A 27,415-nucleotide genomic window follows, 5' to 3' on the forward strand; every position below is an offset into this window, starting at 1 on the left:
CCTTTGCAGCAACTAGAACGGCCGCATCCTTTGCAGCAACTAGAACGGCCGCATCCTTTGCAGCAACTGGAACGGCCGCAGCCTTTGCAGCAACTAGAACGGCCGCAGCCTTTGCAGCAACTAGAACGGCCACAGCCTTTGCAGCAACTAGAACGGCCGCAGCCTTTGCAGCAACTAGAACGGCCGCATCCTTTGCAGCAACAAGTACACACGCAGACTTTGCAGCAACAAGTACACCCGCAGCCTTTGCAGCAACTAGAACGGCCGCAGCCTTTGCAGCAACTAGAACGGCCGCATCCTTTGCAGCAACAAGAACGGCCGCAGCCTTTGCAGCAACAAGTACACCCGCAGCCTCTGCAGCAACAAGTACACCCACAGTCTTTGCAGCAACAAGAACGGCCGCAGCCTCTGCAGCAACAAGAACGGCCGCAGCCTCTGCAGCAACAAGAACGGCTGCAGCTTTCAGAACTGCAAGAAGTCCCAGCCTCCACACTGACTCCACCTTCTTGTCCGAATACCACCAGTGGTCAGTCCCAGCCATTAGGTCCTGAAAAAGAGAGTGGAGCAAATGCAAGTCTTGCGTCTAAGAGCTTAAACAGAGTCGTAGAGTCTGGATGGAAGGAGGGGACACCGTCAGTGAATGAGCAACATCTTTCTCAAACTTCAGGTGGAGCCGAAATCCAACATGACAATAGAGGGGCATCACCAACCGGACCTGCAGCGCCAACGTCAGCTGAAAGGAGCCCAGCATTAGCTACAAACTCAGAGGAAGCATTTGATGATGCATTTTTAGATGCAAATTATGAAGACATCTTGAATGAAATTGATGACAGTACCTTTGCACTCTCCAATATGAGTCCTGAACAGTCATTAAATATGAGCTTTGATGATTTAAATGAAACGTCAACCAGCATTACAGAACAGACACAGTTGGTGAAAGATCATGTTGGAAGCTCAGTGTCGATAGGCAGCACTGACCTAACACAAAACAGTAATACTGAGTTCACAACACCAGCTTCAAGCAGCGGGGCCGCACCAACAAGGATGTGTACAGGTTACAATAACAGCTCAGCACCGGGAAGAAACTGTGAACTAGAAGCAAGTAAGATTCAAGATGAAAGTCAAATTTTAACTACAAGTGTTGAGCCAAGTCAACCTGAGGTGAATCAAGGTTGGAGGCCAGAGTCTTCCATCCTAACTGTGCTAACACCAGTTGATGAATATCAAAATGAGACACGAGTCCCAACTGAGATGGCAGAAGATCAAGGCAGTCGAGCCTTTAGTACAAGCAACCAAGATAAGAGCACATTAACCAAATCTGCTGAGCTGACACCAAGCGAGAAAATTCGAGAAGGAGTAGCAGCAATGGAAAATATTGATCAAACATCACAGAATGAAAACCGTGATATGAGTGCACCGTCAGCCAAAAGTACAGAGCAATCATCAAGCCAGGGTGGTATCAAAGAGGCTGTGACATCGACTGATAGAACAGAACACACCTCAAAGAAAAATCATAAACAAGAGAGGACGCCTTTGCGTGGAAGTACACATCCGCCATCAAAAACAAAGTCAAAAAATGGGAGAACACCATCTTCAACAAGATCGCTCAAGAAACCCAGACAAGAAAGCGCAAGATCAACTAGAGATAAAACTCTCAGCGAGAAGACTGCCGCCAATCAACGCACAGATTATAACATAAAACCTCAAGAGGAGGAAGAAACTTCCAACCTAATTTCAAATTCTGCACAAAATGATGAACATGCCGGCAACAAAGCGTCTTCTACTGGAGATATTGAGGTGACACAGAGTGACCACAGTCAGGAAACAGAAATAATGCCAAGTAAAACATCAAGTGATAGGAAAAAGGCAGCCCCACATTCTAAATCCAAAGATAAATCAAGAAATCAAAACAAGGAAGCAGCTAATGTTGGAAAATCTCACAATGAAGATGCACAAAGCATGGAAGCAACATCGACCAAGAGGCTAAGAGATGGTCAGGGTTCTGAGTCGCCACAAAAAAGGATGCATAGAGGCGAAGGTTCCACATCAACTAGAAGCAAAGAAGTCAAAAAGTATGACACACGCAGCAAAGAAAGCACAACATCAAATCAAGATCCCGACCCACCTCTGTCCAATACCGACGACAGCGAATCAAGCGAAGCAGAAGAGAAGGTGGAAAACCCCTACAAGTGCGATAGATGTGGCAAAGTAATGTCCAACTTCAAGAACTACAAATTCCACATGAAGACTCACACAGTCGCAAAGACTTTCAAGTGCGACACTTGTGGGAAAATGTTTAGAGAGAGCTGGGACCTGAACAAGCATTTGGTCATCCACTCCGCTGAGAAGCCTTACAAATGTGACGTCTGCGGAAACGGTTTCAACCGCCGCTACAACCTGGACCTGCACCTTCGGGTCCACACGGGGGAAAAGCCGTACATTTGCAACACGTGCGGAAAGACATTCAGCTCGTGTGTCAATATGAAGAAGCACATGAGGATTCACACGGGCGAGAAGCCCTACACGTGCAAAGAGTGTGGCAAAGAGTTTGCCGACTCTTCCGCCTTCAAAAACCACCTGCGGGTGCACACGGGGGAGAAGCCCTTCAAGTGTTCCTACTGCAAGAAGAAGTTCGCCACCAGGACAACTTTGAAGAGACATATCAGGACGCACACGGGCGAGAAGCCGTACGAGTGCACGGTTTGCGGTCGAAACTTCGGCCACAGAACCGACCTGAAGGGCCACATGAGGATGCACACAGGCGAGAAGCCTTATAAATGTACTACTTGTGGAGAGGACTTCTCCACCTGGTCAAAACTGAACAAACACAAGCGGATCCACTCAGGTGAAGCACAAGACTCCACTGAATAACATGTTAAATGTATTGAAGGTATCTAAATAGCAAGTGAGGAAATTTGAGAAGTCACTAGATGTCAAGAGGCTATAGCTTAGTTTTGAATTACATTTTTTTTTAACATTTCAGGTATAACATAAATTTTCTGCACACTGGAAAAAAACTGTCTAAACCTTGTTTCCATCTTCCTCCTTTCTTTCCTTTCCCTATTTTTTCTTTTTTTGTTCCTCTGTTTGTTTTTCATTTCCTTCTTGCCTTCCTTCCTTAATTCTTTTATTCTATGTCTGTCATTCATTCTATCCTTAATTTATTTGCTTCCTTTATTGTTTGAACTTTCCTTTCATGTGTCTCTCCTTCCTTTCATGAATGTTTACTTTCTTTTGTGTGCCTCTTATTTTTCTCCCTTCCATTCCTCCTATCTTCCTCTCTTGTTATACTCCTTATTTTCTTCCTTTCTTACTATTTCCTATTTTTCCAGGCTCCATATTTAAACATTTAAAGCCTGCTGCCTGCCTGTAGAAAAATCTGCTGTTTGTTCATAATGAACTTTTAAAATGTTAAAATTTGAAATTAACATAAGATTTTGAGAATTCTGAGAATTTAAGTTTAGACATTTTTACATGGAAAATGTTCAGAAATCCTGTAAAAAATTGCAAACATCATCAGCTATGGTTTTTCTGAAAAAATGTCACAGAATTCTTTGCTGCTGAAAATGACAACAAAATGGAAGAAAAAAGATTGTAATGGGTTGCTAATATCTCAGGTGCTGGTGTAATAATGGTTGTATTTTTTTTAAAGTTGTTTCCTCTAACTTTTTGCCAGGTTGCTAAGGACTTAAGAACTATTCTGCCGAGACATGAACCATTATAACATGCTGACAGCAAAATAAAGTATGATTAATGATTAAAGATGCTGAGGTAATAGGTACTTCTTAAGACATAAATTCAAATTCAAATATACTTTGTTGATCCCAACAGGAAATTAAATGTTGTTGTAGCTCATTAGTTCAGATTGACTTGATAGTATAAGGCCCTATACGCAAAAGGTTCAAATAAAAATAAAATGCACATCATCATTTTTCATTTAAGCAACGTTTATTCCTTTTGCTGCGTAAATACTTTAACATATTGAGGTACATTTTAAATCTTAATTTCCGACTGCTTGCTCCAGAGAACATTATCCTTTTTTTGCTGTTCTGCTCTTTTTATGGTAGAGCAACTAGAATTTAGTTAGTCAGATTATCTACTCTGACTAGCATGACGTCTGCTGCTTGACTGATTATCACCTTACTAATAGCGCAAGTTTCCACACCATGAATATGTTTCTCATGACTTGATATATTTCCAAACAGCCATATTTGTCTTTCATGTAGTAGTGACGCGTTCATAGAGTTGCAGAGTTGCATTGTTCCATGCTCCACACAGCCTCTGACACGCTCTCTGATATGACAGAACATGTTAATGATGTTATTTTTTGAGGTTTTTTTTATATCTTAATTCTTTAAACTTTGGTATACTTTGTTTGAAGCGACCAGGCCGATGCCTTAGGCTGAATGTGCCTGGCTTTCCTCAGCACTCCTGGTGAGATCATGACATCAGTGATTTTTCTTTTTGTTTTATTTAAAAAAAAAAAAAACATTCATAACGGTTCAGGGTTTCATTCTGTCCCTGCTGACGTTGGGCACTTTGCTGTTAAAATCCAACCAGGAATGTGAGGATGTGTTTGTTTTGTCATCCCAAAGGATTTTAATTTCGTGTGCTGCCTTTACTTGATTGTTGTTTTTCTTTGCTGGTTTTTATGCATGCTGTTTTATTGTTTAATAGCAGTTAAGATACAGCTTCATCACTGGCTGGTGACATGTTGCCATCTCAAAACCCATTCAGTTTCCATCATGTGACCATATTTAGCAATGAAGTTGTTTTGTTTAATTTTCGTATGTGTGACTTACCAAAGATCTCAGCTCTCTCTTTGTCATTTATTGTTGTGTGGAAAAGAATGTTTGAATAAACAACTGGAAACTTAGACACCTAATACAAGAGAAATAGTTTTGAAAATTGTAGCAGTCAGTTTTATTTTGTGTGCTTTTGAATTCCTGTGTGAAATGTGAGAATACACAGAAATTATTGTCTTAGAAAGCTGTCTATTTTCAGATGTTGCTTTATTCAAGTTAGAATATTAAAATATTTTTTGATAATCTATCTTGTAGTTATTTTTTTTTGTAAACAAACAGTTCTGTAATCCTGCCTGGTATGCTCCAGTATGACTTTGTGTGAAAGCAACCTTAGTTCTCATGATATTATAAATTAATACCACTACTTATCCAGCAACATGATCAAACTTTAACGACCTGCTCTTTGTGGTTAGCTCTTTCTGTAGCAGCATTATTCATTTCTTTATATAGCCAAAATAGATTTAAAAAAAAAATTATGAGGTGCATAATGCTAAGATCTGAGTTAACACAAGAAGTGTTAACATCTTGGTACAATCGGTTACATATCCTTTTATGAGTATTTTGTACCGAGTCTGAAACAACCTTCCTCATGTGATCATTTTTTTCACACCTCTGGTAGAATGGAAAAAAAAGAAATTAGTCAGTGTTCTTTTTTTAATGTGTTGCTGAAGTTTGAGGAAGTTGATGAGAGAAAAGCTAGCATATCAGTACAGGAAGTTGAGCGCAAACTGGGTGACTGTCATCACAGATAACATCAGATGTGGTTCAAGACCCTAACTTAAAAAAACATATATATATAAAATGTCAACTTACCCTTACCTTATCAAGATTATCCTTCTAACATAATTTTTTGCTTGCATTATAATGTAAGCATTCATTGAAATCCAATTGAATGAGTTCTGACATAATAAGTAAAATTAAATTAATTAAATATTTGATAAAATGATAAAAGTACAACAAAGCACACTTTTGGAAACAGATCTGTTCATTAAATGTGCTGTTCTCTGCAACACGTTTTTTTTAAGCAGGAACCATCTGTAGCACAGGATGCATCAGTCATGGACCCCTTCTGCCCTCGTGTGGTTCAATATTAATTTGCACCCTTTCTTTTTTGTACATTTTTTTAAAAAGTAAATTTGTTAGCAAGAGCAAACTTGATTTTGACAGCAATCTGAGAATCTGATTAAACCAATAGAGGCAAGTTGAAACCTCTAAAAAAGATAACACGAGTTGCTGGGGTGTTCTATTAAATTAAAAAAAAATACTCTATTAATAAAAAAGTAAAATTAAATGTTGCTATGATGTATTTCACCTAAGCTTCTGTAAACATTTGATAGCACTGGGCAGGAAGGATCTCCTGTAGCAGTCAGTATTACAACATATTTGATGAAGCCTCTGATTGAAACTGCTCTTGTATGGCACTCTCAAAAAGAGAATACTCAGGATTGTCAGTGATGATCTAAATTTTATAAAGAATCCTTTGCACAATCATCACCAGATGCTCCAGAACAGAATCAACCTTCTTTCTCAACTTGTTGAATCTTCCTAAGTGACTTCCTGTGATGCAGCCTTAAGATCTTGCGACAAACACTGAAGGATTGAAGCTAAGTACGTCCTCATATCTCAGTCCATGTCTATGTTCCAGCCCCTTCATCACTATTGCGTCTCCAGTCCAGTCTGTTTTCCAGGTACACACTCTCCTTGTTTTCTCTAATGGTGAAAATAGTGCTGGACAAATTGCTGCTTCTCTTCAAATCAATCTCATCTGATTTGTTATTGTGGCACTATGAAAGAGAACAATGCATGAAAATAGTTGCTCCCCCATTAAATTTTTTTTATGCTAAAGGTTACTTGCAGCGAGAAACTAGCGTTAGAATCTGTTATATCTAACAACGTATGAATTTCGCCATCAGAGGGCGCTCAGCGCCATATGCAACGGCGGTTGACCCTCTGGCGGGCTGAGAAAACGGCTTACAGCAGATATTAGGAGCAGCTAACATAACCGCTGTACTTTCTGTTCACAGGTAAGCTGAGTCATAAATAATATTTATAGATTATAACGCTAGTAGCCTCTGATAAGTACCGTCTGGCAGAAAAAAGGTGCTTCAACAGAATTGAACTGCCGAGCCGAATGTGAAGCCGGAGTTAGCACCAGGCTAAAGTAATTATGCTAATGACTCGCGCTGGGCTGTAATAGGGCCGCAAAATATTTTCTAAATGTATGTATTTTATTTGAGTTCAGTTAATGAACGTTATGTTAGGGTAGATGTACAGTGACGTCAGTAGTGGGCGTGTCTGTTTACTGTTGTGCCGCTCTTTGATTATTGTGTTTAGCGGTTGACCTCTGGCAGGCTGAAGAAGTCCGCCATTGCTGAGAAAACGGCTTACAGCAGATATTAGGAGCAGCTACTATAATCGCTGTGCTTTCTGTTCGTTTTCCTTGTCCTTATCTGATAGAACTGACAACTGCAGAGCCATCCAAGTATTTCAGATGACAGATCTTGTTCTTGATGTTTGATGTGAATGGTGAGAGTGCAGTTCACTGTGATGCAACGTGGTATAAAATATATTTTTTTGATACTTGTGGTTAAACTTTTCCAGTAAGTGCATGTGTGAGTGACACATGTTTTGGCGCTGGAAAAAAGATGAATGGATGTTGCAAAGCACTATATTTGTGTTATGGCTGTTGAGCACACTTCCAAGTCAGTGTAGAGAGACTGTGATTGGATCTTTGTCACAAAGTATTTCACTGTAGTATCTAGGGTACTGTGTATACAAAGTGATACAAACTGATAAGGGGGGTGAGAGGGTGTATGGAAGAAGTAGCTCAGACTGCTCAGCTGTCTGTGTGTGAGACCACCCACCTTCCTCTCTCCTTATATTTATCAGGCTGTGCTGCAGGGCGTCCAGAGCAGCAGTGGGTTCTTTGTCAGATTGGACTACAAGCAGCTCGCAGGTGGGTTCATGAATCACCTACATTGTGTTTGTGCAGCTGGCTGCAGACTTTCACTCCGAGTACAACCATCATATCAATTTCCAGCAGGCAAATATTTGGAATCACCTTGAATGCCCATAACCCTGTAGATTAGAGATGAGGCTGATGGAGAAGATGTGTGAGTGGTTTAGAGACGATCGAAGATCTTGTGTGAGAATAAGAAGAAACCCAGCGCCTTGGAAAATTCTTTGTACCTCTTGGACTTGTTCAGATTTTTCCAATTGAAAACCAAAAGGGGTACAAGGCAAATAATGGTGCTGTGATTTAGAAGACAAATCAAACATGTTTATTATTTTTTTAATAATACAAAGAGAGAACTGTAACAAGCATTTGTATTCAGTCACCCTAAATCAACATTTTGCTGAGCCACTTTTCTCTGCAGTCTTAGCTGACCTTGTGCATATGTGTCCAGCATGTGTTAACAGCTATTATCTAGCTAGGCTCAAATTACATTAATTTTCCCATTTTCTCAGAACAAATATCCCGTCTCTTCTGAAGAAAAGCCGCCCCACAGCATTATGCTGCCACCACCGGATTTCACAGAGAGGTTGACTTTTTTCAGGAATATAAGGGGTCATGTTAACCAAATATTTTCCATATTTGACTTCAGAAAAATCTGAAGATCATTTGTCATCTTGACAGATTACAAACAACTGACCACTTGGTGCAGACGTGCAGACATTTTCAAAATGCACATAGTACAGTGTGGAGGTAACTAAATCAATCAAAAACCCATACATTTCCATCAGAGCACCATCTCTGACCTTCTTGCCGTACTCAAACCGTCTCGCTATTCGGAAGCTGCCAGCATGTCGAAGAGTTGTGGAAGCTTTTGAGCGCGTCTGTGACCACTACAGGTCACAGACTGGTGCAGCTGAACCACTGGTGCAGAAGAAGCGTATCCTGCGGGATTTCCTCCCACTGAAGTGAGTGTTTGCAGGATCAGGAAACCTCTCATTCAGAGAATTTTGTCTAAACTTTGGCTGAAGTGGTGCTTGTAATTCCAGTCTCCAATGTGGCAGCAGAGCACTGATTCAGCCTCCAGATCAGTAACAAAATCCCCAGACATCAGTCACCTGTATGAGCTAAAAGTCCAGAATTTGTTGAAAATAGCTTCTGCAGCAAGCTAACATTTGATTATGCATAAGTAAATGCACAATTGATGTCCATGTGGACCAGGAAGACGTTGTGAGCAGGTGAATCGCTTATAATTGAAGTGTAGTCATTTAATATCATTGCTTATATGTAGTTACATGAGGCCACAGTCAGTGGTTTTTGTCACTGCTGAGAAAATATGCGTTCATCTGCTTGCTGTGAGAATGCAGATTCTCTGTTCAGCTTGTTCAGGCTGAATATTAACTGAGCTGAATGACAATTAAATGCAGTTGAATTACAGGTAAAAGTAGATAGTGGCTGGATATGTTTTGACCCCCTCACTCAACAAAGAAGTCTAGCACAGCCTAAGCCTCTAACTGGATGATCCTTCTGCTTCATGAAGCAACTATTTCCAGTTTATGATGAATCTTGCAAACAACGGCAAACTCTTCTCATTTGTGACAAGATTTTACCGTTAAAAATGAAACCCTAAAGCAGGAATCCTTTGTAACATGCAAAGAAAACAACAGATCTATGTTCAGGATAAGGCAATAGATACTGAGGAGTTCTGGAACTCTTTCATTTCTCACATCCTTCTTTGTTGTTTCTATATGAATGTTACATATGTAAGCCGCTGCCCACACGGTCTTTCTACAACATGATTCTCAGTAAAGATCTTTTTTTTTTCTTTAACACCATGGAAATTAGATTATATTGTGGTGAGCATTGCAAGCTGAGCTGCTCCCTCATTCTGATGCCAGCAGCAGCTTTACCCCCCCCCCCTTTTTTAACAATACACCACACACATCCTGTCCCTAAAAAACACACACACTTATTGTGGTATTGGAAGTTAATATAAAGGGAGAGCACTTTAATAGAAATTTCCCCTCATATATGTATATATATATTATACTTTCCCACAAGTTTATTCATCCAAACTGGAGAAATAAAAAGATAAAAGCAATATATTTAACCAAATTACATAAAAAGCTTAAGTGGATTTGTGATGTAACCCCAAGCTCAAAAGCTTGGTCTGTGAAACCCATCATGGTTTTCACAAGCTTTTCCCAATGATTAGCATTGGCTGGAACGTTGGCACGTTCTCCAAATCAAAACCACATTCCTTCTGGCTCGACGCGCTTGTGCTCTCTCATGGAGTGTCTCTGTTACCAACCCAGCCATTTATAAACGTTTATGCCACCACAGTGGCTTAATCAAAGGCTTTCGAAAGAAGAACAAATTAACAGAAAGGTATTGAGCTTTTCTTAGGGACCTAATTTTGAAAACCACCGTATTCATGAAGCAGTGGTGTACAGTTTTGTTTTTATAGCTGTATAAACTATGAAGTTACCTTGTAATTTCATGGCTACGAACATACCAATTTTGGTACACCAGTTTTGTTTGGGCTTTGTTTGTTTGCGTTTTTGTCAGCGAAGTTACATATTTTCTAAAACTGAGCTTTAATTTTTGCAGATGTGGGATATTTTTTTTTGTAAATGTTACAGATGTGTGGCAGGTGCATCGTGTCCGCCGACGTTGGGAAGTCATGCGCCTCAAACCTTTGGTCAGAATTTGTTGGCTGCAGCTGAAGTTAATGCTGTACTGTACCACTGCATCTGGTACAGTATAAGTGCAAGTTCTGATGTTTTTAATGGGACATTTTATTGTCTTTTTTTCCTCTTTCTGCTAGATTAGGGTTACCACTACTGTTTAAATATTAACACAATTTTGCAGCATCTCATCAAAAGTTATTAATCTGACATCAACAGTCAAAAATGTAATAAATTAAATGAATGACTAAAAATAACAACTCATTATTATTATTATTGTTGTTGTTGTTATTATTGTTGTTGTTATGTTACTAGAGTAAAAATATCTCACATGTGTGAAGTGTGAAACTCCTGATCAAATTCTACTCATCTGGGTCAGATGGATGATTCCCACACAGAGGGTTGTTCCAAGGATCTCAAACAGAGCTGTTTCTGATTTGTTGTCTAAAACAAAAACTGGTTTTGTTTTGTATGAAATTGACTGACAGAAAGCTCCTGAATTGCTCAGAACAAATCTAAAGCACGTTGATTGAATATTTGAGGACCCAATGCTGAAAAACCAGTGCTGTTTAACCACTGTCGGCCAGAAAGTGAGCCGACTGAAATAACTCCAACTCTGATGAGGAGCGGACAAATACTCAGACAGAATTATTGTTTGTTAATGGCTACAAAAAGAATGTGCAACTTGCTATGGGACATTTGACCAGGTTTTACTGTATGCATAAATTTGATTCCAGCAAATATACTTTTGACCCCTATGAAGACTAGCAAAATACCACAACAAAATTAAACTTGTGCACTTCACTCTTACCATTAAAATGGAATTAAAATTATATTTAAAACACCTAACAAAAAAAGAAACCCTTTAGACAACTCTTTTAACAATGTTAATGTTATATTTATCTTTACTTCTTATGCATACTATTCATGCCCAATAGAGAACAAAATTTTCAAATCTATATTACCGTCGCATTTTCTGCAAGTGATGACTACAGAGAGCTGAGTTTACCAGCAGGGGGCACCAGTACACTAGTTGATTAGGATATTATACCTCATTTCAGGTTTCAGAGGTAGTTCCTGAAAACAAATTCTAACAGTATCAGTAGATTCTCAGATTAAGTTAACATGTTTAAATTAGATGCATAACTGGAAAACAAACAAAACATTTCTCTGTGCAGTGTTTCTGCAGATGTTATAATTAAATACATCATTTCTATAATGATTCAAAAAGGTGTTATACTAGGAATTTCTTTGAGTCATCCCTGCCTCTCAGGTTTATATTTTCTCTGTTAGATTGTGTCAAAGCAGCTGTGGAGAAGAAAAGGTGAGTTAAAAAGCTTGTAAATATCTCTGAGCTCACTAAAGTGTTGCCTTGCTGACCAAGTGACTCAACATCAAAGACCATCCCTGTCTTCAAGACTAGTTTGGCCAGCTGTTTTAAGAGAGGGTATTTGAAGGTGTGTGTGTGTGTGTGTGTGTGTGTGTATGTGTGTGTGTGTGTGTGTGTGTGTGTGTGTTTCAGAGAGGGCTAGTTGGTTTATCTTTGGATTAATTAGTGGGCCACCAACCAGGAAAAATGACTCTTGGTTGAAGTTTTATGTGTGTGTGTTTGGGGGGTTGGAAACCAAATGAAGTCAATGTCACTTTATGCTTCTGTTTCCTGATTTGATCTTCCTGTTAAAAAAAAAAAAACATATTCTGGCTTACAACATTAATTCATGCTACATTTGGCAATTGGTTATTCAGGAATAGCATTTTTTTGTAGAACTGTTTTTGATTCCCAAGTTATTTTATTTTTTTTTTATATTTTCCACTTAAAAGCAAGCAACTTAATTCTTCAAACAAAAATTACATTTTATTTGGTGTTAAAAGTAACAGAGAAAAGCTATGGTTTGATTTTTCTATTTCTCTCACAGAAATAGGGCTTGGGATTTTGCAGGAAATAAAAGGAGGTGCCAGGTATAAAGGCTAGAAATAGATGGCGCCTTGTTTACCGCTCTGTTCCCAGCTGGGTACTGTTGCATCCCATGTGTCTTGGAAGTTGGAGTTCGGATCTGGGAATGATGTCACTCATGAGTTGAGCTTGATCTCATAGCAAGTCAGAAAAGCTGTAGAATATGATTATTACTCTTGTGCTAAAACCTAGTTGTAACATGAGTCAATAACAATACATTTCTCTCACAGAGGTAGAGGCTATCTACCATCACCTACCCCACTTCTCTAATGAGGTACAAATGATCAGAAGTGCTGAGAAATGATTCACTCCTGAAACTTTTAATAAATGTTTTTGTAAAGATGTTGGTTGTTGAATTTCGGCTCTAGATGTGCATGCTCTTTGTTCTCAGAACTCAGAATTTCTTGTATTCCATTAAGGAATACAAGAACACCTTCCCCACTACCTCCCACCTGAAGGTGGGGTACAGTCTGGCAGAGTCAGAGGTTTTCACTCAGGCTAGAGTTCATCATCCAATATGCCTTCCAGGTATATAGAACATAGTGCAAGTTTCAGGCACCTATTCATTAGCTTTTTGATATGTATCTAATGAAATCAATGAGACAACTTGTTCTATGCAAAACTAAAATAAGTAGTTTTCCAATTGAATTGCTAATAGTTAAAATCTAAACAAATGGCATAGGCCACTAGTTTGATGATGAGGCCTTTTAGATAAAATTAGATGAAAGTGATATATTAACAAAGATGTTGGATATCACATAAGTCTTATTGAGTTCTGAACCATATTTTTTTAAGTGTAGTATATTTTTATGAGTATTTCTTTGGAAAATGTAATGATACTAATTGAAGATTGTGAAAATCTGAAAAGGATAAAATGAGGAAAAATGTTTTGATAATGAGACCTCTGGAACTGAATACATTTTCAGTAGTGTCTGGAAAAAAATTCGTATTTATAAAGCTCAAATAATTCTTTGTCCCCAGATGACTTATGCAGAAAGTCTGTTCTTTAAAAGTAATGACAAGAATCCAGTCACGGATGAGTAACTGGTAATACGATATGCCACGGTTCTGAAAACCCTTGGAGGGTTGAAAAGCACTATTTAAGCTTGATATCATTTCATTTTAAAAACTTTTTTAGGTTTCTAGGTTAAAGAGCCTTAAATGAAATGCCAGACATAATACTGCAATCATCACAGTAAACTCTGCGTTAAGCATTGAGTAACACAGTCAGTGATGGTTCTCGCATTAACGGTGTCCTGGTTGAGCCCCTCCTGCTGCTCTCTTCACAACCAGTTAAAATGGGAACATACGATTCTGGGTCCAGATACAGTGCATTACTGTCCTGCACAAATCACATAACCACTTTTTATTCTCACCAAGGTGTTGCTCCACACGAAGGATGTCAAATCTTTAGTGTGTGTGCATGAAGAAAAGCAATAGAAAACTTGTACAGGGCACAATACTTTCCTGGAGAGCAAAAAAAAAAATGCCACTTAACACAACACTTCCCTTCCCCTACCTGTTGCTGTAGTGCTCAGCAGGCTGAAAGAAGATTTCTGCACTCTACCCTTTACTTATAAAAATAAGAAATTTTGGTGTTAGTGATTATTTTTACTTACAAAAAAAACCAACACACACACACTAAAAAGGCAGACATTGTGTGGAAACTGAAGAATTAGGTAATGCTTTGAAACTGAAGTTGCCAAGAGAAAATACTAATTGGTAAACCTAATTAACCCATTAACTCAAGCTGAATGGAAAAATAGTGTAATAACCCTAACCACGAGCTACTACTTGATTTAGCATAATTTTCATTTAATAAAATAATTTGTTTCATTTAATGAAACCATTTAAATAATGTTATGGTCATAACTGTATGACCCAGTTTTGTTTTTACTTTAGGTTAAAATACTGTGAAACTCTCTCCATGTGAAGTAGTTGTTGTTGTGAGAGTAGTTAAGGCTGAAAATGTGCTGTGCAACCTGCCTGTGTGTATGTTTCCCATTCTGTGAGGAATCTGAATAACAGACAAATAAAACTAATGTTTAGCATAAGTCTTTTACCCTCCAACTCTTTTTTTCCACTCTCTTTGCGTCCTCTTCCCCCCTCTTCCCATCTCATGTGTTGGTTGTCTTTCCGTGTCAGAGACTAAGCAAACACAGGCGTGTGTGAGCGGCCTTGTAACTTCCTGTTCCTGAGAGAGCGGGGAGCTCTGGGACGAGCGCAGCTGTCCCTTCATTTGTCGGCCATGTTCAGCATTCTCCAGATATCTTTAACGGGGCTCTTGGGCTTTTTCTGTGTTCTGGTTTGACCTTTTGCCTTTCCAAAACCCTTCATGGAAGTTACGCAACAGAAAAGCATATAAGATGCATGTGGTTTAAAATCTTTATTTTTTATTTTTTTTCAAGTTAGTTGTCATTTTGTTGTTGGAAAGCAGGAGAGCTGAAGGTAAGCTCTGCACGAAGAGAGAAAGTTAAGGAACCTGTTCAGGCCAGTCTCATTGTTAAAACAGACATCACCATGATGCCAGCATGTGTTTTCTTCAGCTGGGAAAAAAAAAAGACGCTTAGACTCCCCCGTCCTCCCCCTGTCCTGCTAGCAGTTCCCTTGACCTCCCGATTCCACTCCTTCACCTTCCAGGCATTAATCATCAGACATGCACACATCTCTATCCACTCCTTCTTCTCCCTTTCTTGGTTTCCTGCTCTCACTTTATCGTTCACTACCTCATCAAGCTGAAATCAGGGACTATCTGCTTTCTCTTTTTCTGCCTTTGCCAATCTCATCCGTTTCTGAATGCATCTGGAAAACATGATCCATGGAAGCAACAGAAGAGTAATGGGAGAAATGTGTAGGCGATTGTGTGTGCCTGTTGTACGGGGGCGGCCTCACACATCTGCTCATGTGCACATGCGACTGGATGACAAAGGCAACTGTATGTCATTGTCAAAGTAATCTCTCCTGAGAATGTTTTCCTTTCGGCTTTTGGTTCTGTATCCGCTGTTCTCCGGCACTCACTAAAACCACTGATGCTTCAGTTGCTAAGTTATCAAACGACTGCTGAAATCTGTAAGTGCATCAGTCCATCAAAAATATTAAGAACAAATGTCCTCTTTTAATAGCTGGCAGACACGCCTGACTGTTTCAGATATAGATCAGTAATGGTCACATATTTGATCCCCAGACTGTACATTAGTCGGTCTTTGTGACACATTCATAGACAGGGCTCTTTTTTTGCAGCAGTGTTGACTTAATGGCAAATTTTTTGCTTGATTATGATTGCCTACTTTTTCTTGAGTATAACCATTAATGTGTTCTGTTGCGGTTCCAACATCAATCATGAAGGACCTGTTGCTGTGAGACTTGATTTATTTGAAAAAAAATTGGTATTTAGGGAAAACAGTTATCATCCTTTTTCAGCTTCAAAACCAGTTGTAATGTCTTTGGAATTCTTGTCCTGTTGAAGAATCAAAGATTAGCTGAAAACATGAAATTCAGTTTCTTAGAAAAAGTAAATATTAAATAAGACCAATGATTAATTTCTGGGATGTCGATGTGTTGCATGGTTAATCCACTAAATAATTGGTCTGGGCTACTTTTTCATGGATTATTACTGCATTAATGTGGCACAGCATGGAGACAATGAACCTTTCATCTTCCTTTTGAAAATGCAGTATACGTTATCTATGGGACGTAGGTCAGGTGAGTTTGATGGTCAGCTAACGACTGTGATAACATGGTCATTAAAGCAGGTGCTGGTACTTTTGGCAATTGTGCAGGTGTTAACTCCTGCTGGATAGTAAAATGATGATCTGTCTAAAACCCAACTGCAGGAAGTGCTCTGAAATGACCGGGTAGTTGGCTCTGGAGATTTCACAGTGGTCCTCAAGAACTGTGAAGAACTTGGTTAATGTGCTTCTTCATTCTTTTGCCAAAGTCTTCTCCATGATGCTATAGGCCATAGCATAATGTTTCTATAGTAAAAACAAATATTTTATTGATCTTATTTAATACTCTACAATTTAATCCAAACCTACAACAGTATAGGATATAGTTTGGATTATTACTAAACTGGTGTGAGTAAACCACTAGCCTGCTAAATTGTTCTTCTTTTGTGATACCAAATCAGACTTTGACATGCTGCAACAAGTCCCCCACAGCCTCATGTGACCAGTAAATCTTCAGTCCTCCCACTCAGAAGACAGTTTTATCAATATTTCATCAGAACACAGTTGATTCTTGTTGATACTACTGACAGATGACATGTGAGTTTGTGATGTGATTCAAGAAATATCTTCTTTTTGAGCTTCATAAACCTCCCCCAGGCATGCCTGGTAGTGAATAGTAGGTTTGTGGCTCAGACCACACAAATGCCAAGTTCTGGATGTGAAGAGCCTGCCAGTGATCATCAAGTGTACGGTTTAACTAAACTGACAGTGATATAAATAACCCGCTAAACAAATTTGCTTAGAAACCAATGTGTCCATCTTGAAAAAACCAAACAAGCTAAGTTTGCAGTGTAAACAGATGAATGTTGTATTGGTTTCTCTCGGAGGCAGTCTGTGCGGTTTTGTACTTTCAGCACACCTACAAAGCAATGCAAACCGTCGACCACATCTCCTTCATCTCCTTCATCTCTGGCCTCGTTTGCCTGAGGTTTTCTTTTCTGAAGCGCTTCTGCTAGCACCTTGCAAGCCACAAAACACACCGACTCAGTAAGTGACAAATTAAGGGGTTTTGGCAGTCTGCAGGTGGGAGGACATGTTCACGCAGGCGGATCCCAGAGAACCGCAGACATGTCCCAGACAACCAATGAGTGAAGAGAATGAAGGAAGAGCTACTGGATGAATGAAGAGATGGAGGGCTGATAGAGGAAATTGTGATGTACAGTATTTATGCTGATGCACCTTTTTGTTCATTAACCTTGACCTTTTTTTGTGACCGCTCTCCATGCTCTAACTTCAAAAAACATGAGCTATTAATAAACCTGTTTACAAATATTTATTTTAAAGAAAGTTATGCACTTATAGCTGACTGCTGTATGAAGCTGTTTAAACTGGCCATGTCAATGTGGATAGGTGACGATATGGAATGTAAATGTTGACACTTAAATTAACTAAACTAAATGAATGGAAATCTGAACCTGGGGGACAAGCATGGCAAAGAGGGGTGAGGGGGAGATGAAACCGATTCCCACCAGCTGCACAACACCCAGGCATTAACGATCCGGCTCAAGTGTTCTCAATCAGCTTTACCTGCTTCACTCCAGCAAATAGACTCCTTCCTGCAACAGCCCAAACAATTAATGACCCAGAAAGAGGTCAGAGTGATAAAATAAATTATACAGTCATGTGTTAAAGAACTTCATGTTTTTCATGTATCAGTTTAAGTTCTGTTTTGGTTGTACTTCCTGTTTAACCTCAATAATATGACAGTCTTTGACACTGTGTTGCATTTAGTTCCTGTATTTGCTGTAAATCCTGCTCCCTTGCATTGCTTTGTAGCTTTGTTGTTCATTTATGTTCGTTTAGCTATCGTTTTTAAATGGCAAATGGCCTGCATTTGTATAGGGCTTCATCAAGTGCAAGGACTCCAAAGAGCTTTGTGCTACATTCAGTCATACACACTTTCAGGCACTGATGGTGGAGAGCTACACTGCTGCCCCAGGGCAGATTGAAAGAAGCAAAGCTGCCATATCCACCAAGCCCTCTGACCACCACCTGCAGGCAAGGTGGGTGAAGTGTCACAGAATGACTGAGATGGATGGTGCAGAGGTTTGAGCTGGAAACACACCGGACTGGAAACTCAGTGGAGGAATGACAAAGCACCCATAAACTAAATTCTTGTTTTTTACTTGTTCCCTCCATAAATGCTCCTCCACAGCTGTTCCCTATCCAGTTAATTAGTCCCACCTGCTTCCAGTCCAGCAATCATGTCCCCTGCAAAGTTCTTTCCATGTGTATGTAGACATTTTTTAGAAAACAGCTGTTGCAATATCCTTTTCTCTCCACAGGACTGGCTGGATTGGTCCTTATTGAGTCACCAACCTCAACTCCACTTGTGTCTTCAGCACTTTTGTAAGTTTTTTCCATTTTCGTTTAATGGAAACTCAATTTCATCAACTGTCACTCCTCCTCCTACCTGCACTTGGTTCTTATTCAACATCAAAACATAATGCAAGGGGGACTACCATATTTTTTCCCCTTTTTACAACAAATCTTCCTCTAAATTATAAGGTACCCAGACCCATAAAGACACGATGCATTAGGAAAAGAGGTCAGCTGAATGAATCCCCATAATTTCAATAACTCAACAAAAGAAACCAACTTAAAATGTGATCCGATTAAACTTTTACTTTAGCTCTGATTTCTTCTCCACTAACTTCTTCAATGAATCCTTCTAAATCTCTCCTCATAAAACTGTTAAACTGAAATCAAACTAATAGGACAAATTGGTCAAATCTTGATCCAAAGAGGCTTAAAAATCATAAAAACTCTCAAATGTTTTGACTGTATATCTCTGTCACTTCACTGTTTTAATCCTGCATGAAAACACTGAAAGGGTTTTGTACTTGGAAGCTTTACCAGATTTCCTCACTTTTTATTCAAGTGTCTGCAAATACTTTCATAAAGATAACTCCTGCATTTTAGACTTCTCTTGCATCACATTCTTAATATTTGTAGCCAATTTGGAAACTCATCACTCGAAGTTCTCTGTGTGGATCAGCCTTTGTTGTGGTGCTTCTGGAAAAGCCTAAAAGAATAACAGGACCATAAATATCTCTTTCAAGACATCCTGTTCTGTTTGCCAGTCATTATGTGACTACAGACACATTTTAAACAGCCATCAATACATAAATCAAAACAGTAAATTCAGCAGATGAGCTCAAGACTAATACAATAACTTGCCATCTTTTCATATTTTTGTTCGAACGCCACTTGGACAGAATATGGGAACCAGTTTCATAAATTGTGTTCCTTCCTTAGCTTTTTCATTTGTAGGTATTTTAATTCATAAAGTATTCTATATTTGACTAGAACTAGCTACAAACTCTTAATTAAATCTTTTGTTACTGAAAAATAAGCAGATGGCATTTTTCCTTTCCTGTTCTTACTCATTTGATATAGAACGGTATAAAAACGCATGGCATATATGTAGTACTACATACATGTTAGTAAAAACACAAAGAGAATGGCAAAACACATGAATGTATGACCTTGTATTTTGTGAGGAACTCACCCAGTGTGTTGGGTCAGTTTCTTATAAAAAATTTAATGCTTTTCTTTAGCCAACCTTTTGGAGTCACAACAAACCAAACAACTGTAAGCTCAAAATGTGTCTGCCCAGAGATTTTCTATAGATCAGTAAGAATCAAACATATTTCTATTTGGGAAGAGTTTGTTGGAGATAAAAATCACATCAGCATCCCAAGGAAACAAACTGGTTTGTCTGAACTCTTTTCTGGGATGATGGGGGGGAAAAAAAGAAATGCTAACAAGGTTTTCTTTGTCAAAGAACAAACCTCCTTTGTGTGTCCCATCTCTAAGGTCTGTGTTTCCACAGTCGTCTTCTTTCAACTCTTTAAATCATACAATATTCCCAAATTACAATGACATGTGCAGGATAGGGTTTCTCCTCTTCGAGACGTTTCTGTCAATGTGTCTTGAAAGTTTTCTCTTGGCCGGGAAATCCGAGCTCTGCTTCTCATTCAATTCAAAAGTCTTGTGAGGACAATGCCTTTCACTAATTTGTTGGCTTCAGGACTTTTTGTGCTGCATCTGAAGCCAACTGAACAGTTGGATTTGATTTTTAGATGTTGCACATCATTTCCGGTGTTTCTTCAATGTAACCTGTCAGAGCAAGATTTAAGAATACAACTAGTAGGCCAAATGACTTGTATTCAGAGTGTATTAATACACTAAATACAATCATAATTCAAACTACTGTTAGTTAAAAGTTAAGTTACAGCTGTACTTGAACATGGCTTATTCTGCTTCTATGCAAGTAACTCCTACTGCAATTTTCTCTTTAGACAGTAGAGATCGCTAAAGAGAATTTCCCTCTTTTTATCTAGTAGCAGAAGAAGAATCTAGAACCAAAAATGTCAAACCTAATTTGATCTTACAGGAATTACTTTTTGGTTGTTTTGATGCTGATGTGATATTTTGGTATCAATATTCATTGTGTGATTATGTAGCATTGTAGTACGGAATATGTATGCAAACATTTTTGTGTTTGGTGGGGGAGGATAAGATTCAGAGAGAGTTAGATGGAGTGACTAAACGAGACGCTGTTCAAGCTATTAATGTTAATCCAATATTTGGAAGCATGACCAACATGGTCTGAACGGCTTTGTTCACTTTCTCCACTCGCATTGCTAAAACTACAGGCAGACTACAATTCTAAAACAGTGCAGAAAATTAACACCATCGTTCACAACTTCTCATTCTGTTCACTGATTGGCCCAGTAAAAAGTCCACCAGTGACGATGAAAATGAAGGGGAGAAAGCCCAGATTGTGCTGGAAGCGAGAATTGTTTTCAAGCAGGAAGGTAATGGCCATGCTAGGGCTAAATGAACTTGACAAGATTTTAGCTAAGTTACCGAAAAACATTCGCAGTAGCTGTTAAGGGGGAAAAAAAATAGAAAACTCAATTAGATTCAACACCTTGTATTCAACTTGGTATGCAGGAAATTTTATGACAACCCAAAACCATTGTGTTATTTATCATCATTAGAGGACTTCAGAAGCCACACTCGCCACACATACGTACAACAGCTGCACACACTTAACTGTTTCTTTTTGAAGGGGTGTCGCTAAGAAAACTTCACGAGATGACGGAGATTTATGACTTATCCTGTTCGGTTTTTCTTTCTTGCAGTGTCTTTTGTTCACACTGCTGGTGACATGTTGGCAGGAAAAGGAGAATCCTTGAGCTTTTCACAGCTATAGCACAGGTTGCTTCATACACCAAAGAAGCAGCTTGATCATTGTCTATCATGGGAAACTGCAAAGTTGGTTCATGAATATGTAACATTAAAAATCAAATCAAAGAAAGGTTTTATTACATGACACATAATACAAGTTTGTCATTTATGGTTTTAGTGTTTTTATACTTTTACATAAAAATTATAAAAACAGGCAAGACTTTTAATATGTTTGCTCCTAAAAGTAACCAGAACATGTGTCTAAATACTCATATCTCAGTTTTTCTTTCAAGTTTTTTTTTAAAATAATCTAATCATTTGCTCTAACAGGAAGGAGAGCCAATTTGAAACAACTATAGTCAAAGCATAATCAATTTGTTTCCACCTAGATTAGTCAGTGATACTTCAATCTGTCCTCCAATCAGCAATTAGCAAGGCATGGAATAAAACTTCCTTTTAACTTCCAATCTGCTTTTTGTCCAACTTATCAGTCTGGCCCGCTCACCATTTGTGGAGGCTCATTCAAGTTCCTGTGATTACCTTTGGCGTCATCTGAGCCGCTATCTCGTCTTCTCTGTAGTGAAGCCAAAAATGTGCAGGCACTGAAGGAGGACTAATGGGCCAAATCTTGAATGGCCCAGATGTCTGAGGACAAAATTGGTGTAAGCTGACAGTTTATTCAGGCATTCAACAATTACAGCCTCCAACCGAAATAAAAGGTAAGATTTGGAAACTTTATCTAGATCTTGACAATATAGAGGAAACACCCCCTGTTATCCCCTCCAATCCTTCCCATATGAAATCTTGCCTGACTTTGGTCAGAAACTGTTCCACTAGATCAGGGGTGTCCAAAGTCGGTCCTCGAGGGCCGGCATCCTGCATGTTTTAGTTCTCTCCCTGGTTTAGCACACCTGGATCAAATAATGGCTCATCAGAGGCCTAAGGAGAACATTGACTTGCTGAAGAGGTTGTTACTACCACTAGGGAGAGAACTAAAACATGCAGGATGCCGACCCTCGAGTACCGACTTTGGACACCCCTGTACTACAGGGTATGAGTAAAAGAAACTTTAATAATCAACTTTTATGGATTTTGCATTGGCAGTGTGTGCACACATTGGTTGTTTGTCTTGTGTGGGAAATTAGCACTTACTATGCTCTTACTTAATCTTCTGGGTTCATATTAAACTTGAATCAACTAGTGTGTATTCCGTATAATTATAGAAAGGTTGAAAAGTGTGGTCGCTGCTGAATAATTTTAGTCAAAACTAAGGTGGGACTGTAGATTAACTTTACCAATATGGAGCTAAAACCATGACAATCCTATTTCTGATGATCATCTTCTGAAAAAAAAAAAGCCTACTTTATTACGTTTTCACGCTACTAGGAGTCAGTTGCAGACAGATCCTTAAAATCCATCAAACATCTCTTTGTGACAAATAAAAATTTCTACCTCCAATTGAAGCACAGCCACAATGCCTGCTTTTCACAGTACCTGTGAATATCGGCTTTTATTTTTGTACCTTTCAGCTAGTTTAATTTCAACACCAGGTGAGACATGCTTCTTCAACATGATATTATGAAATCCATGTTGGAAGGTTAGGATCACAAGTCATTTCAAGGCTTCAAAGAAAACTGCTTTGTTTAATAGCTAGGAAGAATACGACTCTAAAACACTATATAATAAAACTGCAGTTCACATCAACATTATGTCTTAATTTCCTGAGAAACAAAAAGAAAACTATTTTGGCAGGCATCCTCTCCCTTTGTGTTTTTCTGCAAAAACGAGTCACGGATCAATGAAATGTATAATTCCTTTCTTGCTGGCTCAACACTGGGTTTGTCTTTCTAGTTTTGCATATGGCTACAGATATCCACACACATGCTGTGAATATATATATACAGGCTACAAAAACATGTGGTTTAGGGCCCTAGAGCTACAAAACATAAAGCTAAGCACAAAGCTTACACACCCCTCATTACTTTGGTCAACTGGCAAGTGATAAAAGATTCTACACATTAATTTCAACTGTGTTCAACTCATAGAAAACAAAACAAAGAATGGGCAAATTAATGCCAGATGGTTTTAGTGTGCAATACAGAATCAACTCCCAAACATCTGCAGCAAATAAGCCAGGGAAAATAATAATGGTGCACGTAACTCAGCTATAAATGGGATGATCAAAGCTTTGCTTTCTTTCTACAACATACTATAATGAACTGAAATCTGAATACAGCATAAACTTTTTAAGAGTAAAATAATGGCAGGTTATTATTAGAACTGCTGTGTTTCAAGATAAAATCATATCCTTGCATGTTTTCTGAGCAGTTGTAGAATCTGATAACTCTTTTATAGGCATAATGTCCACAAAACATGAAATGCAATGTCGAGATGCTATTTTGTAGAAATATGCACCTGGATGTAACATGTGTTTGGCAATTGTGTGTCTTTTCATGCATCAGCGGAAAGCAAAAGCCCTTATCATGGGCCAAAAACACTCTTGGAACCCAATGTATGTGTCTAAATAATTACAGTCATTGACAATTTAATTCCCAGTACATGCTGATCCACTGCGAGAAGAGATTTTCACGGATGAGGAGCGCAACTGCGTAAGATAATCTCCATCCCAAAGTGATCCCTCTATCTGCACCGAGAGCTCCTCAAATCCTGGTGAACGGGACTCGGCGTCAGATGCGTCCAACGATAGAATGACAGATTTATCGCAGCCCAGATGTGCCTGATTTACAACCATTGTTTAATCTCCAGATTCCAACCACATGAAGGTCTTCTATTCGCGGCCATAATTTATAGGACACAGAGAAGGCTGGCTTAATGTTTTCTCTCGCTGCAGAGGATGAGCCAGCACTGTGACTTACGCTGATAAACAGATGCTTGGATTAGCATTGATGTCACAAACACATGTGGGGAAAGGTTATCTCTTAACCATTAGTTCTCGTCAGATCTTAATGGCTATAAACCCCAAAAAACCTCTTTTGAAACAATTTCTTGCTCCATATTCAAATGTCGTCTTTGTGCAAAAATAATGTTGGAATCAGTTGCTGTGAAATGTCCCTCTGACGTGACTTAAGAGCAAAGGAGATTGTGCTTTCTTTGTTGCTGCTCCCATTTTCTGGAATACGTTGCCCTTCCGGACTGGATCTGCCCACTGGATCTGTCAGGATGATTTTAAATCACTTCTTAAAGCTTGTTTTTTTTTCGTTGTCATTGAGGTCTGATACTGCAACTGTACTGTAATTTTCTTCTCCATTTTATTCTCCTGCAATTTTATAGTTTTTATGTGTCTTTTTACAGCCCAATATTGCAGTTTCAACCTGTTTTTAAAAGTGCTATATAAATACAGTTGACATTGACGTCTTCACATTTTGTCAAGTACATCTTTTAATGGATGCTAACTGGATTTTATGTTTTACAGTGACACAAAACGACGCATCACTCTGAAATGAAAGATTGTAGGTGTTTTTGGGGTCATCTGATAAACTGTCTGCAGCCTCTAGACTGTGTATGAGACCCATCTGATTCATGTATCAGACAACAAAGAAACATTCCTACAACTTTTTATAATTCCTATAAAGTATGGGAAAGTCCTGCTCCTTTGAAGTAAATATTAAAAACATGAGAAATTGCGCTATGGACAACAATTGCTATTTTTGATTGGGCTCAATGCCCAGGGCACTGCAATCTTGAGAAATCAATGAGTAAATGTATACAGTATATATGTATATTTTAAGCTACCCAGGAAATGTGGAATAGTTGACCAATTTTATTTGTGGAAAAAAAGACAAAGTATTTTTAAGACTTTTTTTTTTTTTTTTTTTTTTTTTTTTTCAAATTAGGGCTCCCTTGAATCGAGACCATCTATGTTACCATCTATATATGGGCTACCATTTAAGCAAAAACCACTACTGGTGGACAGTTTGCTTTTGCTTTGACTTCATCTTCAGAGGTCATTTATGTTGCTTAAAAAAAAATCCCCGAAGCTTTCAGAATGATTTAAGAGAGGCAGGACTGTTGGAGAAGTAATTACTGTATACATCTTAAAATGTCTTCCATGTTCACATTCCCACCCTTCAGCGTCATAGGCAAGTTCTCATTACCAGATCAGCTGAGCTGGGAGACGCAGGCTTCTGGTTTTTCCTGCGAGCCAGAGTTCCTGTGTTGTGGTGGGAGGGTCGGCAAGAGGCGACACGAGCAAATGCTGCTGTTTATTTCTATTCTGTCATGTGTGCGAATCTGATTACAGGTCGCTAAGTCAATATTTAGCTTCTGCCGACGGCATCATCGTCAGCCGGTTTATTTTTTCTGGGCCCCACCACATCTGCTGCCAATGTCATGAGCAGTAGCCGAAGCACTGCACTACCAGGAAGGAAAGCAAACAATGAGTCTGCAGTCCTAATCGAGTGAGTCAGGCAAAACTGTGGCTCTTCAGAAGCCATGACTCGCACCTAAATTTCAGAGTTATTTGTGGACAGTGGTTCTTGGGGTGGTTTGTGGGACCCCTCAATGGATTTGATGAGGGGGTCAGAAGTTCATGGTAAAATTCTCTTGTCACTGATTGACCTCCTTCATATTTGTGAGGAACAACAAACCTCAAGGAGTTTAAAAAAAAAAAAAGCCAAAGCATGCTTTTTGAGGATTTAGCAAGCACTTGCAGTTCAATTGTTTGCATTAGTAGAAACATCCCATCAGCATGGTTCCAGCTGCAGGAGCTGCAGGGACAATATTTGCATTTCATGCATTTTTCATTTCATTCCCCTTGTCTGGGAAACTTTCATGGAGACTGCCACTTTATTAGAAGCCAAAAGGAACACAGCATCAAGGCTTGTTTTCATCTGGCCCACAGGCAAGAAGGATTTGATATTTAATAAAAATGGCGAGCAGCAAATTTCTTCCACTCATGACTTCATTACCTCGGGTTATTCCAGTGAGCAGGACCACACACAGCCAGGAGATCAGAAACACCTCCTCTGCTTGTTTGCCTGACCTACTATTTGAATTTGAAAGTTTGCAGAATCTTTGCCTTTCCGTGCCAAAATGAGCAAGTCAGGACTTCATTAGGCCTGGAACAGTCTCTCTGCTTGGTGTTTGTTGGGCTGTGTTGGAAATCTCTGTTTGGGTGGACCTGCTTTTGCTTTAGAACTCTTCTTGGCTCTGTGAGGTGTAATATGTGCATTTGCACATATTGTAACTTCAAACCACTCCTCTGGTTTCACAGCTTTAAGTGGAGTTGCACCGCTTATTTACTGCACTAGAGACAAAACTTGGTCTTGGTGCAGCTTTGGAGACCTGCCATATGTAACCTTTCCACCAGCTTCTTTTATGTAGGCAACATGCATGCATTATGCATACAGTTCAAAAAGAACAGTCCCCCCAACAACCACCAGCGCCCCCTTAGCCCTAAATTCACTTTCGTCTGCTAAACATCTGGAATTCATTGGGAGGAGGAGGTTGCAGGGAAATGAACTCCGACAAGAGTCTGTAGCTTTAGGTTCAGCCCCCTGCTTTAAGTCCCCTAAGATATTGAAGATAAACCCACTGAACTGTCTCATATAGATTCATATAGGCCTGTCTCGACCTGATAATAAAGGATTACCAAAACATAATCAGTTGTCAAGGTTCTTGCGTTGCCACAGAACTGTAATGTTGTGGAATTCTGTGATAAAATCAAAACCTTTTCTTTTTGTTGAAACTTTAAACGAAATAAGTATGCAGCTCTTAAAGATGCAGAATCATTTTTTCCGCATCAAGTCTTCAGTTCACATACGACCTCAAAGAAAATGGTTGTTAATTGATGACTTGTTACCATGACTCAGTTCCTTACAGAATAAGCCCCCCTATTAAAAATAATAGTAGTGAAGCTTGAAGACTTGAATGCTGAGTCAGTCCTGTTGCTCATGGTGACCACAAACAAACAGCTGGAAAGCTGGCTTAGGTACGCGATTGCAGATGTTACTGGTCACTTTTCTGTTAGGACAAAGCAAAACTCCTTTGATGTTTGTTTTTATGTTTGTTTATGCTTGAATAAACAAACATAAACTTGAACTTGTAATATATTTTGCATCTAGCTCTTT

At 39.0% G+C, this 27,415-nt stretch overlaps 1 protein-coding gene and 1 long non-coding RNA gene across 4 annotated transcripts in view; both read left to right on the forward strand.

Moving 5' to 3' along the window:
- The window catches only part of LOC106957350 (putative mediator of RNA polymerase II transcription subunit 26), a 15,634-nt gene extending 10,582 nt beyond the window's left edge, over positions 1-5,052 (forward strand). The window contains exon 3 of one of the 2 annotated variants that reach the window (XM_015048653.1): positions 9-5,052. In XM_015048653.1, coding sequence (XP_014904139.1) covers positions 9-2,871 — 2,863 coding nt within the window. In that variant the 3' untranslated portion in view covers positions 2,872-5,052. The other variant, XM_015048654.1, reaches the window with a different exon arrangement.
- A 1,696-nt stretch (positions 5,053-6,748) lies between these two features.
- Positions 6,749-27,415, forward strand: part of LOC106957346 (uncharacterized) — a 43,325-nt gene continuing 22,658 nt past the window's right edge. Inside the window, exons 1-4 of one of the 2 annotated variants that reach the window (XR_001426933.1) lie at positions 6,749-6,838; positions 7,695-7,761; positions 18,033-18,130; positions 18,413-18,476. This is a non-coding gene — a long non-coding RNA (uncharacterized LOC106957346). Of the gene's footprint in view, positions 6,839-7,694; positions 7,762-17,969; positions 18,131-18,412; positions 18,477-27,415 lie in introns of both variants that reach the window. The other variant, XR_001426932.1, reaches the window with a different exon arrangement.

Source organism: Poecilia latipinna, unplaced genomic scaffold (assembly GCF_001443285.1).
Source record: "Poecilia latipinna isolate Pla-1442-1.1 unplaced genomic scaffold, P_latipinna-1.0 Scaffold896, whole genome shotgun sequence".
Lineage (NCBI taxonomy): Eukaryota > Metazoa > Chordata > Actinopteri > Cyprinodontiformes > Poeciliidae > Poecilia > Poecilia latipinna.